The sequence below is a fragment of the Anas platyrhynchos genome, chromosome 6 (genome assembly GCF_047663525.1).
Source record: "Anas platyrhynchos isolate ZD024472 breed Pekin duck chromosome 6, IASCAAS_PekinDuck_T2T, whole genome shotgun sequence".
NCBI lineage: Eukaryota > Metazoa > Chordata > Aves > Anseriformes > Anatidae > Anas > Anas platyrhynchos.
In genome coordinates this window covers 7417505-7432257 of record NC_092592.1, presented here as the reverse complement: position 1 = coordinate 7432257, position 14753 = coordinate 7417505, and the positions used below count along the sequence as shown (strand labels likewise).

General features: G+C 53.3%; 1 protein-coding gene across 1 annotated transcript in view; it reads left to right on the top strand.

Annotated features, from left to right (window-relative positions):
• Positions 1-14753, top strand: part of COL13A1 (collagen type XIII alpha 1 chain) — an 88787-nt gene that overhangs the window by 13484 nt on the left and 60550 nt on the right. Inside the window, exon 3 of the mRNA XM_072040344.1 lies at positions 13413-13420. Coding sequence (XP_071896445.1) covers positions 13413-13420 — 8 coding nt within the window. The remainder of the gene's footprint in view (positions 1-13412; positions 13421-14753) is intronic.

Sequence of the window (14753 nt, the reverse complement as noted above, 5' to 3'; positions counted from 1 at the left end):
TTGCCATGTTTGGGTCTACCTCCTGGATGCCCCAGGGCTCCTCTCTCCACCCTCTACATTTTTATTTATTTATTCATGTTTGAACTGACTGGGTGGTGGAAGGACATTTCCTTGGGCCTGCAGCAGGTCTTTTCTTCTGGAGGCTGAGCTGTCCCTAAGGGTTCAGACAGGTGAATATTCTCATCTCAGTGTGCACAAGTCCTGGTGGCACAAACAGTAGCTTCAGTGGTGCTTATATGTTACAGCCCAGGTACTATAGCCCAGCACCAGAAAAGCCTTGGCTGTTCGGTTCTGCTGTCCTTCGTCTGAAAAAGGCAATAAGCTCTTCCCCAGACAAGGACATGGCGCAGAGAAAGATGTTGAGGATGAATTGCGCAGGAAGCACTGAGATTTTGGAGGGCAGAAAGGGCGCACAGCGCTGCTGAGGAGCAAGTACCCTCATGGTGGGCTCCAGCATGGGGCACAGCCTGACACGGAAGGAAAGCATTTGTGGCCAGGCTGATTCATGACAGGTAATGATCCCACCATGACCTTTACTGTCCTGACCAGAGCACATCCAATTACCAGGTCTGGAGGGGAATGGCCCCCTGCACGCAGCCCAGGGCCCGACAGGTTGCCTGCAGGGCACCCGCGATGCAGGCGGAGGGCTGCAGCAGCGAGCTTCTGCGTATTTGATGGGTTTGTGTACAGATGTCTGGTGGAAGTGTTTACACCATTGCGTGCCTGCGCTTACAATGTCTATGGTACATATGGGCATAAATCAGCGTCGTGACAAAGCAAGGCAAAGACATCCCAGCTGGCTGGGGAAACCCCAAGAGCACATTGCGCTGCTACTGTACGCCGAGGGCTTTGATTCAGGGCGAGCGCTCTACCAGGCTGGAGGGATTTTTCCCAGGCCTGGGCTGTGTGCACATGGCCGGGCTGCTTTGCGTCAGCCGCTGACGCACGTCCGGGCCCCACGAGGCGGGTCTCGCGTGTGCTGCCCATCCCGGCAGCTTTGCGGCGGCTGGAGGAATGAAGGCGAGGCGTGCCGGTCGCTCGGCTCGACGGCACAAAGCGTGGGCAGCCTGTGAGGAGCACTGAGAATACCCAGGGAGATGCTGCAGGCAGCAAGTGGCTCACTCCAAAACCATCCGCGAGGGGATTTTGGCACTCATGTTAGCTGCCGCCGCGTGCCTGAGGGCCATGCAGAGGTACAAAGTGGGCTGCTGGTGGTGGGGATGGCTCTGCTCGGCCTCCCCGTGACTGGGCAGGGAGTGGGGTTTTGCAGCAGGGCTGCAAATGCCCAGGAGGAACTTTCTTCGAGGTGTCAGCTTTCGGCGCAGCGATACCCGATTCCCTCTCTGCTCTTCCGGGCATCCGCCTGCGTCTTCGCCGGCCGCGGGGAGCGATGGCCAGGCTGATCTGCTGGTGCCCGAAGGCTGTCCCGGGGCGAGGATCAACAGGAAGAGCGGAGGGGCGGCTTTCCTCCCCCCGGATCAACTTTCAGCCCCCGTGCCAGCCTGGGGGCCGCAGGTAGGGCCGATGGGGCGGGGGGAGAGGTGGCGGTTTAAAAAGGAGAGGTTGCATCATGTGGGGCGGGCAGCTTTGGGAGGCAGAGCTGGTGGAGGCAGAAACCTCATCTGCTAAACACATACCGCCTGCCTCCCCCCCCCGCCGGGGAACATTCAATCCTCTCTTTGATGGACGTCCAAGAAAATACTTCTTCCACATCCTAAACTTGTTAGCACCAGTTAATCATCTTAACCTTCTTCCCCTCCGAACACACACTCCAATGAGTTTCCCATCGCTGGCAGCCGTTAAAGACACAGCCATGCTTTTCGTGCCGGCCTTCGGAGGCGAGCATACGGCCATTAATTATTAAACATCCCCGCTGTCCCCCAGGTGGGAGAGATGAAGCTGTGTCAGGTGCTGAAGCCACTTCAAAGTGACCATCGGGGGCGTTGCTTTGCGGGGATGCTCCTGATGCAGCTCCTCCTCTCCTGGGGCTGGACAAAGCTTCTTGACGAAGGTCTCACGTTGGGCAAACTGCCACGAACAACCCAGGACCCCACTAAGGCTGTCGAGGTGAGCCAAGGAAGCTGTACAGCCCCAAGGTAGAGGTCTCTCTTCTCAGCTCCTGGAGAAATAGTTTCGGGTGTAGGTGAGCAGGACTGAAAGTGGGACACTTGGTCCCAGCTCTCACTGCTGCTGGTTGCTGGGGATGGCCACACGCGGCACAGCCCCGTAGCACTTTGCCCTCGCTCGGTTTCCCCAGTCCCAGCCCGTGTATAACCCCAGCTGAGGGGACTGCAGGTCCCTCTTGCTCTCCTCCTCACTGCCGGGCTCACCATAGCTCGCACCCTGCTTTTCCTGGCACGTGTCTCTGCTCCGCTCTGTGCTTCCTCTCTGACATTCGTAAGCATTGTGAAACATAAGCGCTGGAAAACATTTGCCTTCACTGCAGCACCGCTCCAATGCACCCCAGATTAACGTCATGAAATGCCAGCAGCATGACAGTTGGAGGGCTGGAGAGGCGCGCTCACGTGCGGGGTGTGTGCCCTGCTGCTGATTTGGGGAAGGGACTGTGGCATAACGTGATCTGCAGCTGTCTGCCCCATGGGGGCTGCAGGGTGCCCTGCTGACCCCCTGGTTATCAGGTCCTGCTAACTGGGCCTCCAAACTTCATTTCATCTGGCTGTTTCTTCCCTTTCCCATCTGGAAATCCCTCATTGTGTTTCTCTGCGCTTCCCCCAAGCCAGCTCCCCTTTCAGATAGGGGAGAGGCGACCCCCTGATGCCTCCATCCCCTCTGTGATGCCCGCAGCCCTGGCAGGGCAGTGATGCGCCCTTTGATGCTGTCCCCCTCTCGCATCTGTGGGTTTGTGAGGCAGCCCCCTTGCACGGCCTCCCCGGACTGATTCACCCCCCAGCTCTCCCAAACGTGGCCGGGGAAATTCCTGCTCTGCTCTCTCGTCCTGTTCCAGCCCGGCTGCTGAGGCTCCCTGTCTGCTCCTTCCTCATGCGATGTCTTGGGCGAGCAGCATCGTGGCTGGACCGCGCAGGCGGGTGGTAATTAAATCAGTGTATTCCCCGGGGGGGCGGCTGATTAACAGCACATTTTCCCCACGCTGGGGGGCTGAGACACACACGGGCAGTATCAATCCATCGCTTGCCTCACTCCTCTCCCTTAGGATGTCTGGGTTTGTCTTTTTTTTTCTTCTTTTTTTTTTCATCCTTTCTTTCAAAGGGAAGATGAAGATTATATCAGCCCAAGTGGAATCTGAACTGACAGGGCTTTGTGCGAGGGACTTGTTTATTATGGTTCGGTATCGCTCCGGGCAGCTACGATGGGACCACCCAGCGATCCCATCCACACCAGCTCCCCCGCCGTGCGCCCGGGCCAGCGGCAGGTAGAGGGGATGCAGGCAGTGCTGAGCTTTGGGAAAGGGTTTTTTCTGAGGCCAGACCTGGTTCTGGGATGCTGCCGGATCCCAGTGGCTGCTCTTTGCTTGTCCTCCTCCCCTATCATCAGCCGCTGCCGTCCAAGGGAGGAGATGTTGCTGGAGGCAGCGGCAGCTGCTGGGAGTTGTGTGTTGGCCCCGTCCCTAACAGAGCTGAAGCACACAATGGGCTGTTTTTTTTTTGTTTGTTTGTTTTTCATAATTTATTTTCTTAACTATCGACTCCTTTTAGAAGTATTTTGGCAGCAACGTGGGAATGGTTATATGACCACTAAAGGCAGCGTGCAGATTAACTACCCTTTGAACACTACTATATTCAAGGTGAAAGAATGATTGAATCCCCAAGTGCCCCACAGAGCTCACGTGTCTGTGACACAGCCCTGGGCACCGAGCGGGAGGCAAGTCTCAACCCTCTGCTTGCTGAAGAGCCTGGCCCTGACCTGTCCCAAACCTGGGGAGAGCTGTGGCATTGCGAGGCCCTGTTTGGCATCCCTGGTGCACTACAATTTAGTGTGGGGTTAAAAATAGAAGGAGAAGTGGAAAGAAGTGATGAAATGTCCTGCGTTCATCCCTAGCCTTGTATTTCTGCTTACTGCCAGTCCGTGAGCGTGGTGATCTCACAGACGGCCTGTGTGCCTGTAGCAAGTGTTTTTTTCTGGGGAAACAGGAGGAGACAGGGTTTGTTGGCTGTGGCTCGTGACATCCTCTTGCCCTGAATTTCAAAGGCATCCTGGCTTGTCTCCCGTGCTTTGCCATTGCATTAACCTAGCTTGTAATGGGAAGGGGTCCTGGAGTTGCTTGGGAAGGTGTTGGGAAGTGACTCTCAGGTCCTTTAGGAAGGGGAGCTATATATAGCCTGGCTCCTGGACGTGTGTGGGGCAAGCCCTGGCCCTGGCCCTGTGTGGCTTGATGCAGTTTCAGCCATTGCCTTGTTCTCTGGGGGTGGGGGGGTTCTCCACATGCCTTCCCCAGCAGCAAACTGCTGCAGACCTCGGTCCTTGCTCCTCCTCTTTAATCTTTTTCTTTCTGGAGCAGTGAGGGCTTGCTGTTTTGGGAGGACTCCGAGCTCTTTGGCACCATCTGAGCAGCCCCCCTGATTTTTTCTTTTTGCCAGATGTGCACCCCTTCGGTGTGTGCATACCACCAACCCCTGGTACTTCGGAGAGGTTTCTCTCTAAATATAACGCCCTTTGTCCTTCCTTGTGCCCTCAGGGCATTTCCTTGACGCTGAGAGGAAGAGCTTTTTAGTGACTAGTTTTCTAAACTGAGTCGGTTTTCCTCCAAGTAATTTTTCCTCTGTTCTAGGGGGGAAACCTCTCTTCCATCTTCATTGCTTCCTCTTTTCTTCTTGAGATTATCAGGAGATCTCTCGCTACCTTAAAGAGTAGTGTCCTATGTGGCTAAATAAGAAAAATCTTTTGGCCTCAAACAAGACAGAGTTTCTGACAAGTATATGCAGCAATAAAACCTGTGCAAACGTACTCATTGAGCCAGACTCACAACCGTGAGAAGACAAGAGAATACAGGTGCTTTCCAGACCGTGCTCAGCAGGGCGGCAGCAGTTGCTTGGGATTATTTTGTGCTTTTCCAGTCCTATTGCTCTCCTTATAGCGTGCACAGTGCAGAGCATCTGGTTTGGGCACTGGAGGCGTCGGCGAAGGGATCTGCCTGTCAGTTCATCCTAGGTAAGGAAAGTCCTGAATCCTCTTACTGCTGTTAGCCAGCACGAGTTGTCTCCATCTGTGCGTGTAGCCCCGGCCTGGCTTCCTCCAGGCAGAGCCCTGCACAGGGGTAGGAGCCAAGCTAAGCAAGCCTCTCGGTGTTTGAGACGTGCTAAGAAAGCATCAGCTAGATTTAGATGAATGAAGGAGTACCCTCCTCTTCCTGTGCAATAAAACATGCTGTGCAAACCCGCTTGGGCTCAGAAACCCCATCGCATTTTTCCTTTTAAAAGGACTAGCATCAACCCCGCTCTCCTCCACATGCTCTGTTTGGAAACAAGGCAGCACATCAGGAAAGAGCCTGGAGGAAGAATTTATGGTGTCTCTAATTAGCCAGTTTGTTCCATCCTTGAAGAAGAGGATAACGAGCGACAGGGATGCATTGCCGGCCTCTGGAGGAAGAACGCTGTGGCTAGGCTTGTGTCCAACTGCTGATAGGGTAATTAGTGGTAACTGGGAGCGATCAATCATCTCGGGTGGAAAAACGTCTCGGTTAAAGGAAAGACCCTCCCAAACATTTTCATAACTCAAAAGGGTGTGAGACAAGGTCTGGAAGACAGCACTGGCAGTCCACGAGGTATTTGAGGAAGGAGTCTATTAAAAGATGAACCGAACACAATGGTCTTTTGTTCCTCCCCGACTAGGTGACAGAATTTGCTGGTACAAAAGTTGCAAAATATTTTGGAAGGGGGAAGGAAGAAGAAAAAAGCAGATGGAAGAGAGGGAAGAATAACAAGAACTAGGGAAAAAAGTAACAGTTAGTGCACCGTATATTAAAATGAACAGCAAATTGCAAAAATGGCGTAGGAAGAAAATGAATCTACGCAATCTGACCAGTAAAATGTATCATTTGCATTTTAAGTACATGATCAGAGAATGGATTTAAATAATTATTAGCTGCAGTAAGCTCCAAATTTCTACTGTTCCCAGACAACCACATTATGAGAGAGATTGTAATTTTCAGCAGGAAGTAAAAGTGCAGTGGATTTTGTTTTTCTCTTTACCCAGCCATGATTTACTTTGGCCAGTTTTTCCCTGTGGTTCTTTTCTAATTCTGCAGCTCTCTGGGGAGCAGGACTTGTACAGGGCCTGACCAAGCAATGAAGAAGCAGTCAGCTCCTCAGTGGAGAAATTTCAGAAGACTGCTGAATAACCAGTTGCAGTTTTCAATCCAGGTTTGGATCTCCAGAGCTTTCAGACAGCATCTACCGTATTTCTGGTGGGAAATAGGATGCGATGGAGGATGTGAAGTGGACAGAAAGACAATCAAACATCTACTCTGCCAAGGGTAGGATTTTATTGGAGTGGTAGCCTTTTGCACTTGCATGGGTGTCTTCAGACTGTGAGTTGTGAGGTACTCATGTCCAGATCTTTGAGGTGGACTTCAAAAGTGCAGTAGGGGCAAGAGAATTAATGCGTAGGACCCCTGGGGAAGGAGCTGAAGAGACACTGCAGTCTGGCAGGGAACTGCTGTTAAAGGTGTGAGCTAAAACCATCCCAGTACGAAGGGTAGAGGAAGGGATCAACGAAATAAAATCACAAACTCCTCAGTGAGCTGGTTTCAAGACAGAAGAACGTGAGGTAGGATGATCAAGGACACCGAGACAATGCTGAAAAAGTTGTGAGTGAAAAGGAAGCCTTCCTCAGGGGAGCAGGAGAGTGGGTCCCACTGGACACCAAGCACCTGAGCTTCTTACAGAAACACTGCAAGAAACCTCCAAACCCCTGAGGGCTCGTGGAGGAGAAGTGATGTTTGGGAAGAAAAAGGAAGGCAGACATGGTGAGGGGGGGACTCAGTTTCCCTGTGTGACTGAGACCCTGTGGATAAGGTACATGGACACCAAGTCTTCTGCCTTTACCAAGTCGTCTGCCACTGACGTGGCAGGCAGCAAGCTGATGGAACCACCAGCGACCCAGAAAACAAGGCTGCTGCAGAGACTGGAAAAATTAGGTTTTGTTTAGTCTAAAGACAAGAGAAGACTGGGATGGGGATTAGAAGAGCAGGCTTTGAACATGTGAAAGGTGACCACAAAGGGGAGAGAAATATAAAAAGGCTGTTCTTCACGTCTGCTATACATCAGGGAGGTCATCAGTTGGCTTAAACAGCAACACTGGAAATTTGGGGTAGCCTCTAGGAAAGATAATAAATAGGGCCTTATGAACCAGGGCAGGAGTATTCCCTGGACTGGATCATGAGGTAAGAGTGTGAAGTCTCCAGCCGCAGAGGACAGCAGCAGGTTAGAGCAATATTTGCCCACGTGGGTTAGGTAGAGGCCTTTTTCCTTGGGTTGCTTTGAAGATGTTCCCTCCTTGGTTTCGCGTCCCTCTCCCACCCCGGGAATCCTTTCATCTCTGCTTGGTTTGCTCAGGGGAGGAAGGAGGGGAAGAGAAAGGGGACAGCCGAGAGCTGCGGTTTGCAGCTGGCGGTTTGCAGGAGCCCAGGGGCACGCAGGCTCTGGCAGAAGGCGGTGGCACAGCGAGCCTGCTGCCATCTGCTTTCAACATTTTCAATCCAGGGGTCCGCACCACTACTGGAAAACCCCAAGGGGGCCTCCAGATACTGAGCGAGAAACCCCACTGGGCGAGCTGACCCTGAGGGCCCTTCCCAGCCCTAATTTTTCCACTTTCTGCAGTGCTAAGTGCTTCAGCATGGCAGGGACAAATGTGATTGTTCACTGCTTGGAAAGAGCTTTTTGACCCGTGGCTGCCTGCCCGAAACGAGCATTGTTCTGCCCTTTCCATCCCAACATCTCCCCCAGTGGTGCCCGAGGTGCCACGATCGTCTCGGGTGCAGCCAGCGCCGTGTGGGCCGCCTGCTCTTGGCCCTTTCCCACCCTTTGTTTTCATGAGGGGCTCTCCCATGTGTCTGCCAGAATATTTATTTGGCTGCTGATCCCTCACTTGTGAGCACTTTAACCTGCCCGATGGGCTCGCTGAGGTCATGCCAGCAGCCCAGATTTTCTCTGCAGGCTTGAGCAGCTCCCGTTGCACTTTTAGGCACTTCTTGAAACAAGTGGATGCTCAGAGGTGCAGCTTGAGTCCTTGACTTAACTTCACTATTGGACCCAACCTTCTAGTTTTGAGACTGCTGTTCAACCACTTTAATTTCTCCAGGAAAACTTAACAACTTCTCCTTGTTGCTGGCTTTGGACAAGGCTTCCCATGGGCTTCTCTCTGGTTCTGTGTTTGACGGCTCCTCCTCGGGTGGTGCTGGTGGTGCACGGGGCTGCTCAGAGTGCCTGAGCAGTGACTTCTGTCCCCAGCAGCTGCTGATATCGACTGCCGAGGCTCGGTGATGTCATGGGCTTGATTTCGGAGGCCAGCTCGAGTGACTGGCGTAAGCTGGTGCCGCGGCTTAGCGTTGGTGGCATTTTTTGGCCGTGAAATCCCGCGAGCCTCTTTGCTGCCCGGCATTGCTGCGAGCCTTTGAAGAACCTCCTGCCGTGCCGCGTGGCCGTAGCGGGGAGGGGGCTGGTTTGGGGACGGGGCGCCTGGCTTTCGGAGGGGTTGGTGCTCTCTGGAGGGAGCTGTACTCCCAGGTGGCTGACACCGCCTGAAGCAACACTTCTGGAGGCTGTGCTGTGGGAAATCACCGCTGTTAATTATTTTTTCCTTATTATTTTGAAGGTTTCAGTTGTCTTTAACTTAGTTCTAAGACTGTTGAATTATGGCAAGTGTTTCCCATTGTTACCTGGCAGGTGCGTGGCATTTTTGCCTCCTCATTTGCAGCTCTCTGAGTTAATGCTCCCTCTACCTCCTCTCAAATCATTTGGCCCCTGGTGGAGGTAGGGGAGATGTTTCCAGGAGACTGTGAGGAACCCTGGGCTTCAAAACTGCAGCGTGGTCAGTCTTTGAAAAAGGCAAACCCCCAGCTGGGCTCCATGCACCCCGCTGGGGTCTGCCTGCTTTGAAAATGGGGAGCACCACGCTGCAAACGAGGGGCTCCCTCTGCCGCCCCGGGGCCAGGTTGTGCGCGGGCTGCTGACATTTCAATCAGCCTTTCATAACTAATTGCCTGGCCCACAGCTATCTCGTTATCAATTAACAGTCCCGAATGTCAGGAAGTAACTGTATCTCTCTAACGCGCTAAGGCTGCCTTCTGGCTCTGGGAAGTGGCTGGATTTCCTCACAGGGATGGATTACATGTTTACATCTCCCCTCCTGCTGCCGTGTGGAGTGAGATGAGATCTGAGGAAGCGATGGCAATGTCTTCATGTCCCCTCCCTACCCTCCCGGTGTCGTTTGTGCCTTGGAGCAGGAACAAAAAATGGTTTGGATGTGGGTTTTTGGAGCAGGCACCCACGCTGTGGACGCTGGTGTGCCTGGCTCCAAGAAGTCAGGGGGGAAAAAAAATTAAGCAGCAGCATTTAAGAGTGTTTTAAACAGCCACTTTCCCAGATGTTGGGAAATGCCCTTAAATGGCTGGGACGGTTTCAATGATCCTATCAGTTCCGAGATCGTTGCCGGGGGATATCTCTGCCATCAGCAGAAGGTCTCACACCACGCTGACCCGCTCTCGTACTGTCCGGCTTTTAAGCTGCGATATGCCGGGACGTGGGACTTTCCAGATTAGGATAAATATGACCCTCTTACAAAACTAAGCATCCCCTCTTCTGGGCCCGAAGAGGCCACAGCTCTGAGGGTGGCTTTTTAGCTCTTTGTGTGGCTGAGGGAAAAGGGGTCACTGCAGTTCTGGTTTTGATAGTGGCTGTTTGAGCTGGCCACAGAGGAGGGCGAGGGAGCAGAGGGCTCTGTGGCACGGCCATCCCGTTCTTTGCAGGTGTGCCCCCTCAGTAGGTGCAATGAGGTGGGCTCGTCCTCCCTGCAGACCACGGCTGCTCCTTTTACCCACCCGGTCTCCAGGAAAGCAGAGCTTCTTTAAAGACAGTTTCTATCTGCACAAAAAGCAGCGCCGCAGAGGAGGGACAGTGCAGATGGTGCTCATTTCCAGAGGCCACATGTTTGGAGGGACCCCGGGTACCCCCGCAAGAACCCTTTGTTTTCTTAACGCTCCTTTTCAAAGGTGCTCTGGAGCTCTCCTCTTTGCAGGAGGCTGCTGCTTCCTCCCACTCGTCCACTCTCCACACGTTTGCTCCCTCCCCTCCCTCCGTCCCCCGCTGCTCGCCGAGCGCCGCAGCTGGATAAACAGCGATCGCCAGCGCTCGCAGCCCTGCAGTGCCTTTCAGCGAGAGTGCCGGCACCGAGAGATGCTTCCTGAGCCGCCCGTTGTGGGCAGGAGGTCGCCAGCTTTCTGCCTTTCTCTGCTGGCTGTTTGTGCACAGGGGATGGAGCTGATCTCCTACACGGCGCTGCTTCGGGCTCACCCCAAAAGAGCCTGCTAGAAGCAGGGCAGAGGAGAAGCCCCCGCAGCTGCGGTCTGCACTCGTGGCTGTCCAAGCTGTTGGTTCTGGTTGTCTGGGGAGTCCTTGGAAGTCCACCACCGCTGAGCCCTGTCCTCTTTGGGGCAGTCAGGCCACGCTATGTGCTGCTCCTGCAAACTGGCGGGGACTGCAGGACCTGGGGGTGCGTGGGAGAACCCGCAGCGGCGTTGCGGTGACTGCTGCAGTTCCCCTGGCTTTCTCCAAGGGCTCCGTGCAGCCTGGTCGCCTGCTAGGAGCAGCACAGCCAACCTGGGGAGCTCTGCCGGGCTTTGCCCAGCTGCTAAAAGGCTCCTGCTTCAATTTGCAGGTCTGCTTGCTCAGTTTATGAGGTCACCACTGTCCCTGGCGCAGAACAGGGCGGCTCTGCCTTAGTCCTGACCAGGGGCCAGCCCAGTGCTGCCCAGGAGAGGCTGGCTCAGCCCGGCTGCTGGTGGCAGGAGCAGAGGCACGAGGGTCCCCTCCCTCCCTTGCCTGCTCTTCCCTCTAATGTGCGTTAAATTACTCGTTGTTGTATTAAAGGCTGAGCCTCTCTTGAAGCTCTGCTCAGCCTTCTCGTTAATCACCGTGACGGAACATGACAAATCCCCTTTGCTGAAGCATTATTTCACTTGGTAAAATCCCCGGTGCTTCGTGACAGTTCGTCCAGCGGCACCTCCTCCCTCCCCACTGTCCTTGGGCCATCTGCCCTCCTCCTCCCTGGGCCCTCGCAAGGCGACGGTGCCTTCAGAAGTGGCTGTGCCCGAGGGCTTTGCTTTCTCCTGGGTCCCCCCGATGCTCCTGACACTTGAAGCCCAGTCCCTGGACGGTCTCTACCCCTGGAGTTATTGCAGCCAAGACCGTGTCCCTGCCGCCCACTGGTGCGTGTTTACACAAGGCTGTGCAGCCCCCCTTCGCGCCACCATTAATTTTATAGAGGGCACGTAACAAAGATGGGCCTCCAGTACGCCTCCAGCCTTTGATCTGCGTGGGGTGCGCAGCCTGATGGGCCCGGGGCTGCCGGCACTGCTGATTTACTCAGCTCTGCAGACACAGCTTCTGGAGCAAACACAAGCTGCAGTGTTTTCTCTCTGCGGTGCTGCAATACCGCTGCTGGCTGTGCTGCTGGCTGGCCACTCTCGGTGTGGAAGGGCAGGGAGAGCTGAGGATTTGCTTGCCGTTAATTTTTTCTTGCGGTGTTAGCTGAGCAGTTCGGTTCGTGCAGCCCACGAGTGCCCCAGAGCCTCGCAGACAGGTAGGCGGGTTATTAAGGGTCTGTCGTGTTGCTAATGGAAATAAAGTCCGCGTGTTGGCAGGCTGCAAGCAGTGACCTTGTGACAGGGTGCTCGCTCCGAAACAGAATCTCTCCAAAAGAGTTCTCTCACAGAACTTCATTGTCAGCCAAGCCAGAGTCAGAAAACTCTGTTGTTTTTTTCCTCCTAGTCTGGCATAAGTTGGGATTCCTGAATCTGAGGCTGACCTTGCCCTCCAAAACTAACTCTCTGATCAGAAATCCTTTTGTTGTTTAGACTTGGCGCACTGCTAGGGCAGTGCTGGTGCTGGTGGCAGCCCCACTGAGCTCCAATCCTAAATTTGGGTAGAGTTGTTTGTTTGGGGTTCTTGAGCCTTCTGGCTCAGCTCAGTTGGTTACCAGCAAGGTGCTAAACTTTTTGTTCTGTTTTAACCGAAAGATACCCTTTTTCAATCAGCTAAGAAGAAAGCTGAGCACAAGGCTAAGAACAGCATTTGACAGTGCAGTTTTAGGTCACCAGAGCTTGATAGCCAAACCGTTTGCCGGTGTCACGCTAAGTGGGATGTTTCCAGCACAGAGAACGTTTTTTCATCTGAAGTCTCCTGTTCCTGTCATGGACATTCAGCCAGGGGCGTTTTCAGGATGACGACGTACTCTGCAGGTGCTTGCCGTGACATCCGCCCCCCGCGCAGAGGAGAGGTTGCTGCCTGGTATCTGTCAGCTCGCCTGTTAGACTGCTTAGTCTTACTTCTTGGCACTTTACGTGGAGGAGAAAAAAAAAAAAGGGAAGAGAGTGTCTAGAAAGTATGGAAAATGTAGAAACCCCTGACAGTTGTATTGTGTGTCTCGCTTCTCTCACAGAGAGGAAAACCACAAAATGGTGAGTTCAGGGGTTTCTTTCCACACACAATATCTGTCAGGATTTTGAGGAAATTTCTGGGATCCAATGAAAGAAGTGTGTTGTTTGAGCCTGGGTATGGATCGTGCAACGGTTCTGTACAGGGGAGATGTGGTGCTTTGGTGAGGTGAGGCGAGGTTTTTAGGGGATCTCTTCCAAGAGGGCAGGTTGGCTTCTATGGGAACAGAGGCAGAAGCAAGAAGGAAAACGAGGATGTACTGGAGGAGAAAAGCACCCCACATGTTTAATTGCTGCACTTTCCTCATGAACCTTTCCACGCCTTTGCAGGACCACTGATGGCAGATGCATCTTTGCAGCACAGGGGCTCCCACCTCCCCACGTTTAGCTTTCTTGACCCTGAGTGGAGGGTGGGATGCGAGTGGGAGTCACACAGGTAACGAGGACCCTGTGCTCAGTGGTGTCACGCTCAGGGAGCCCTCGGTGTGCCAGGGGACCACCAGTGAAGGTGACAGTGCTGGGAGCCTGACTGGCACAGCCATCCCAACATGGGGTGTTCTGGGGCTGCCCTGCACTCATGGTGACTGGCAAGTGATGCCTAATTGTGGGGATGCCTTAATTAAAGAGCAGAGAGGTGGTAAAAGCGTGTCAGGAAATGGAAGCAGCATCAGGATCAGTTCCCCCCAAATGATAACGCTGTGTTTATCCAGCCATTCTCCTTAGGATTTATTGTATTAATGAAGTTAATTGTTTTTCTCCTTCTTCTTCTTCTTCTCTGTTTCAGGTCCGCCTGTAAGTACCGAACCTCTGTGGTTTTACAAGCTGTTGACACAGTTTGCGGGGCATGAACTGGCAAAGTCTCCCGTCTGTGGTGTCCTTTGCAGTCCGGGTGCCCCGGGATGTCACAAACAGCAAGTACTGCGGGTGCTCAGCGCCCGTGTTGGGGTGGGATCCCTCTCGGCCGTGTCGCAACTTCCGAGGGCGAGACAGGGGGATTGCAGGGACGGGGACAAAGCAAACGTGAGGGGCTCAGATATCCGCGTGTTAGCAGTTGGCCCCGCATACCCCAGGGGGATCGGCTGCATGTGCTTCGCATGCACTGGATGCCACACGCCGAACGAGACATGTTTGTGAAAAAAGGGAAGATGGATCGCAAACACATGGCGCGAGCTGAGCGGCAGGGACTTGCTCCATGCTACTCACCCGGGCTTGCGGAACTGTTGGGCCTTCAAGTATAGCTGCATAACTATCAATTTCAGAGGAAAAATTGTGTTGACAGCTTCCTTTTCAAATGTTAGCTAATGCAAAACCTCAGCGCAGACGATTTAGGCTTCAGGAAAATAGCTAGGTTATTGCAGAAGTTTTCTTACAGCTATTAAGAGACCCACAGTGAATCAGAAGAAGCAATGTAAGGAATGAGGCCATGTATCAATATCTCTCAGGATTATAAAGAAATGCTATATTGTCTGTAGCACGGTCCTTCCAGAGGAAATGGGTTATATTCCTGTACAATAGAGTAACTATACTTTGTTTCTGTGAAGGAACATGAGAAGTTAAACATACGGTAGTCATCTTTTGTCTGTTCATGCAAAAATGTCTTAAACAGTTTGCAGATGACGTTCTGAGGAGAAGTAGTTGCTGCACAACCTATTTTCCCCTTTCATCAAGTCAAAATGCTGTAGACTGAACTCCCACAGATATATGAGCGCAGCCCGATTTAATGACAACAATCTTCCAAAAAGTTGCACCTTCCAGGCCAGAAGGTCTGAAAGCATTTTACAGCTGGAAGCCCTGCTCCGTGCAAACCTTCAGCAATCATTGATCCCAGGGGCTTTCAGGACCGGCCACTGAAGTGAACGTATTTCAGCGTTAGCCTGTGGTTTCTGGGGGGATATCGCATCTCCGGAGGGGGCTGCAAGCAGAGCCCCAGGCAGGCACATGTTGGTGCTAAAGGGATGTGGCACAGCGTTGGTAGGGAAGTTGGCACTAGATGATTATATTGCTGCTGGGGGAAATTGGAGAGGAAGCTGTAGGTCAGTGCAGACGTCTCCTGGGGAGCAGTCCGTGCCTTTGCAGGGCAAGGAAGACGCAGACTCCAGGCTTTCTTTGCAGCAATAAGGGTTAG